This window comes from Vicia villosa, linkage group LG5 (assembly GCF_029867415.1).
Source record: "Vicia villosa cultivar HV-30 ecotype Madison, WI linkage group LG5, Vvil1.0, whole genome shotgun sequence".
Taxonomy (NCBI): Eukaryota; Viridiplantae; Streptophyta; class Magnoliopsida; order Fabales; family Fabaceae; genus Vicia; species Vicia villosa.
The window spans coordinates 82,450,928-82,456,521 of record NC_081184.1 but is presented as its reverse complement, the minus strand read 5'-3'; the positions used below and the strand labels follow the sequence as shown (position 1 = coordinate 82,456,521).

At 35.3% G+C, this 5,594-nt stretch overlaps 1 protein-coding gene across 1 annotated transcript; it reads right to left on the bottom strand.

The window, feature by feature from the left end:
• Positions 1 to 338: 338 nt before the first annotated feature.
• LOC131606788 (uncharacterized) lies at positions 339 to 4,583 on the bottom strand. Its single transcript, XM_058878914.1, has 5 exons — positions 4,274 to 4,583; positions 2,644 to 4,140; positions 1,502 to 2,566; positions 739 to 1,434; positions 339 to 660 (listed from the first exon to the last, which is right to left on the bottom strand). The coding sequence occupies exons 2-5, from the start codon at positions 4,135 to 4,137 to the stop codon at positions 448 to 450; spliced, it is 3,468 nt and encodes a 1,155-aa protein (XP_058734897.1). The 5' UTR covers positions 4,138 to 4,140; positions 4,274 to 4,583; the 3' UTR covers positions 339 to 447.
• Positions 4,584 to 5,594: the final 1,011 nt, after the last annotated feature.

Below are 5,594 nucleotides of genomic sequence, written 5' to 3'. Positions count from 1 at the left end.
ATGTTTGGTTATGTTTGGATTTTATGTTTGGAAAAATATTGTAGTTTGGTTATGTTCATTGTTTGATGTATTTGTTTGATGTTCTTGTTTGATGTTCTGGTTTAATGAAATACAATGTAGTTCTTGTTTCAATTTTGTTTGTTATGATACACATAAATGAAAAACCAAAGCAACTGATAAAATGGTTCATAATACCAAAGCAACTGATACAAAACCAAAGCAACTGATAAAAACCAAAGCAACTGATAAAAACCAAAGCAACTGATAAAACCAAAGCTCTTAGATTCAGTACAAAACAAAAGAGATACATCCAAAAGTGGTTCATAATACATCTTCATAATACAGCTTAGATTCAGTTCAACACAAAAGAGATACTTCCAAAAGTGGTTCATCATACATCACACAAATGTTTCAAAGTAAATAACAAAACAATAGGACAATTATGGATCACTGAGTCATGCTCTTTTGGATGTCAGCCCATGGCTTGCTCCCACTAGCACTGCTCACAGTAGTGTCTTCATCAGGAATTTCAAGTGGATCATTTTGATCCCTTCCAGGCCCCGGTATATTTTTTGCCTTCAAAGTCCTTAGCCTATCACTCTTTCTAATTGGAGATGCAGCAAGATTGGACTTTTTCCTTGGTGATATCATTACCTTTACCTGTTAAGACAAAAAACAGTTAACAATGGTTTATAAACACAGCATGCCAAGGTACATCAATGTTTGTTACAAACTTACAGGGTCACTCATAGTTGACATAGTTGGCTTGTTGGCAGCTTTGGACACCTTTGGAGCAATGGATGGTTTGACAGTTTTTGGAACCTTGGGGCATTTCCCAATAAAGGTCTTGGGACCAGGTCTTTTACTCTTGACAGGACTAGTATCAATTCTCAATGGTGCAATGTCAAGTATTTCCTCATCATCTAACAAGGCCTCCAATTCATCAGGATCAATTCCACAATACCTTTTCATTGCCTCAGCTGAACTGACAGTGTTTTGTGAATGAGGCACATCTTCATTGGTATGAGGCACATCATTAGCAGGCACATCTTCATTGGTATGAGGCACACCATTAGCTTGATTCTCACTTACAGCTTCATTGGTATGAGGCACATCATTAGCAGGCACATCATTAGCAGGCACATCATTAGATTGCACATCATTAATTTGCACACCTTCAGCTTGATTCTCATTGCTATGAGGCACATCTTCAGCTTGATTCTCATTGCTATGAGGCACATCTCCAGCTTGCACATCTTCAGCCTGATTCTCACTTACAGCTTCATGTTGTGGCACATCATTAGTTTGCACAGAAGCCTTTGACTTCTTTGATTTCCCTCCTACATTTGCAGTAGACTTTGACTTCTTTGATTTCCCTCCTACATTTGCAGTAGACTTTGACTTCTTTGATTTCCCTCCTATTTGCACAGAAGCCTGCAACCAATGTAATTGTAAGAAAATCAACCAAAATAACTGTAACCAATTTAGTTCAATTACTTACCCTTTTTTTGACTCCAGAAGTTCCCACATTAGGTGTTTGGCTTCCTTGGGTGGGTGCAACACCTGTTGGTACATCTGTTGGTACATCTCTTGATACATCTCTTGGTACATCTCTTGGTACTTCACCAACAATAACTGCTAGCTGTTTGTTTTTCTTACAAGTCCTTTTGTTATGTCCATATTCAAAGCAAATCTTGCACCTATGACTTGTGTTAGTCCTTTGCCACCTTGTTTGACTTTCTTCATCAGCCTCTCTTCTTCTCAATTTCTTTGGTCTGCCAGGGCCTCTCTTATAACTAGGTGGCAAGATTTCAGGGTCAGTGGTCTTTGGCCATTTGTTTTGGCCATTAATAGGACTGATAACTTCATTGTAACATGTTACATAGGTAGACTTATGATAACACTTGTGTACATAGTTAATGGGGTTATCTACCTTCCTATGAATGGCTGCAACAGCATGTCTACATGGGATCCCTACCAAGTCCCAAAAATTACAAGAACATGTATGTTTTGCCAAGTCCACAACAAAACTATCTGTGAACATTACATGAGTAACCTGAAATGTTAATCTACCTGCATAAGTGGGCAGCCAACTAGCACTTTTTTCTATCTCCCTATCTAACCTTCTAAGTGGCTTAGACATAATCACTCCTTTGTAATTCTCTACCTTCTCCCTAAGAGTGGCAAACCTACCCATTAGATAGTTCCTAATCCATTCAAACATGGTTAGTATAGGTTTATCCCTTTGCATCAAAATAGTAGCATTAAAAGATTCACTTAGGTTGTTCATAAGAACATCACACTTAGAGTAGAAGGGAAAGGCATGCTTACACCACTTATTCTTGGGAATAGCATTCATCCATTCATAGGCATCTGGATTTGCCTCTTTAATTTGATTCATCTTAGCCTCATGGTCTTCAAAATAGGTTGCCTTTGCTGCAGCCATTATTAGATCTCTATAGAGTGTACCACCCCCAAACTTCTTCTTGAAGTTAGCATACAAATGTCTTAAGCAAAACCTGTGCTCAAATTCAGGATAGTCTTCCTCAAATACATTCACCAATCCCTGCATATAAAGACCTAAGTTAATACTTAAAATCACATATAATCACATATAAGGAAATAAAGATTAACAAATAACACCTTTTGCTGATCAGAAATGAAGCAACACCTATTATCAGAACCTATGTCTTCAAGAAGCAACCTCATAAACCAGCTCCAAGAGTCTCTACACTCAGTCTCCACAACACCAAAGGCAAGTGGAAGATACTGATCATTAGCATCCCTACTGACAGCTATCAACAATATTCCACCATATTTGTTCTTTAAGTGACAACCATCCAATCCTATGAAAGGTCTACAACCATTCTTGAATGCTCTCTTTGTACCATCAAAGCACATGTAGCACCTTTCAAACTTAGGTGGCAAACCAGAAATGTTCAACTTAAATGTATTACCTATACATGCCCTTCTCAATTCAGCTCCATATGACCATAACATAGTGTACTGCTTGGCTGAGTCACCTTCAACAACCCTTCTAGCTATTTGCCTTGCTTTGAAAGCCCTACATCCAGTAATTTCTGTGGCAAACCTCAATCTAACATCAGAAACAATCTCATTCAATTTCATACCTGAATTGTTCTTCAACTTGTCCACAATTATTCTAGACACCCAATCAGCATTAGCATTCTTGTTGAAGAACTTCCTTCCACATTTGTGCTTCTGAATTAAAGTCTTAATCCTGAATGATTCAGTTCTCAACACTCTACTGCATAAAACAGTGTAACCACATTGTTGTTTATCCTTACAAATAACCCTGCACCTTTCCCCATCATTCTTGGCAAACTTAACTTCCCTCCCATTCAACACATTGTGTTCCAGTACAGCCTTTTTAAATTGCTTCAGAGATGAAAATTCCATTCCAACCTTGAACTTAAATTCCTTTCTAAGTTTTTCATCATCCCTAAACTTTACCATTGAAGGCCTACCACCATCACTATCATCATCTGCCCCACTATCAAGCTCATCTGTTAAGTAGTCATCATCAATTATGTGTTCCCTTTCCATCTCTGCTGTCATCATTCCTGTATGTATACCACCTGCACCACTTTCTGTTCCACCTGCACCATTTTCTATTCCACCTGCACCATCTTCTACTCCACCTGCACCATCTTCCACTCCACCTGCACCAGAATTGTTGATCTCTTCACCTACATCTTCATCATTATCATTCATCCTCTCCTCTTCACTATCTTCAAAATGTATGCCATCCAAAGAGTCTTCACTTGATTCACTATCTTCACTATCTTCTGAATTAACATTGTCTTTTGGCTCAGTATATATCTCAATATCAGACTTTGTTTCCTCAGCACACATAGCTAACAATGTTGCATCCTCATCATTAACAAGTGGTTTTAGATCATTTTCAAGTGAGCCATGTTCGGACTTCCACCACATTTTCACATCTTCCTTTATAAATGAAGCATCCAAAGACTTAAGTAAATCACATGCTTCAAAATATGACCAGAAATCTGGGTCCTGACCAGCTATAGCAAAAACATCGCCCCCTTCATATGATACCCCTTCATCTCTTACAAATTTGCCATTGGTAAAAAAGACAACCTTAAATAACCCCATTCCCTACACATTTCAATGGTATATCAGACAAAAATAGAACCCTAAATACTGCATGCAAGGAACGCACAACCCTAAACAAGTTTCAAGACAGAAATGTCGCAATTATTAAACAATAGAATCAGAAAGTGGGACTTACCTTGTCGTTTTTTGGGACCGGAGCAGGAGCAGGAGTTGTCGTTGTTGGGACCACTTGAGTGAAAGGGACAAGAATGGATGAGAGAAGAGGGACCACGATGAAGATTAGAGAAAGAGGAGGGACCAGAAGAAGAAGATCATCTTAAAGATAAGGCTGGATTAAAACAATTAAAAAATGGTTTAAAAAAATTCCACCTGTCTTGACACATCAGCAGCCGTTAGTGGCTTTTAACGTCAGGGACCATTTCTTTAGACGGAATATTTTGTAGGGACTGAAATTTGAAGGAAAATTTTAGAGGGACTTAAAACGAAATTTGTTAATTTTATAGGGACCAAAAACTTATTTAACCCAAGAAAAAATAACAGAAATATAAATAATATGTCCAAGTGGACAAAGAAAAAATAACAGAAATATAAATAATATGTCCAAATGGACAAAGAATAAATAACAGAAACATAAATAATAAATAATAAAATAAAGCATAAAGCAAGAAATATAAAGAACAATATAATGAAATGCGGAAATTAAAGTCAATTGTTAGTATGTTAGCACGTGAATCATCTTGAAGCTAGTCAAGTATATTCACGATGTTAGTGAAGATCGATGGTGAGTGAATGATGATCTCGGATTTAAAGTTAATGAAAATTTATCAGAAGCTTGATAGAATCATAGCGACTACACGATAAATTTCCAAAAGTCTTAAATCAACTGCATACAATCTCTGCCATATTTGATCTTTTATTCTGATTCGGAACAAAGAAAAAGATAAGAAATAATATTAAATAATATACAAAAATAAATATAAAAACAAATTAAACTTAATTCGATTTTTTTGTGATTTTTTTGGAATTGATTTTAAGTTAATTAACAAGTTAATTAAACAAATAATTATACAAATAATTAAACTTAACAAGAAAAATATTATTTTATATGTCAAAAATTAGATTATAAAAAATATAAACCTAAATCTAAAAGGAAAATATTTTTGGAGTTTTTTGATTGGTTGAAAATAATTAAAAAAAAGCAATATTTACATAATTACTAATTAATTAAGCAAAATAAATTAATTATGAAAAGAAATAAAATATTTTTATGTTAAAAATTAAATAAACATTTTATCAACTTAAAACTAAAATTAAAACATTTTTTTGAGAAATTGAAAATATGCATAAATATGAAGTTTTTAATTCATGAACTCCTAACACTACTACATATTAAAAATTACATTGTACTTACTCTATGATGTCCCAAGAGTGGAATAGAGTGATTGAAATTGATTGAAAGTGGCTATTTGAATGAGCCTTGATTTTTACAAGTTTCT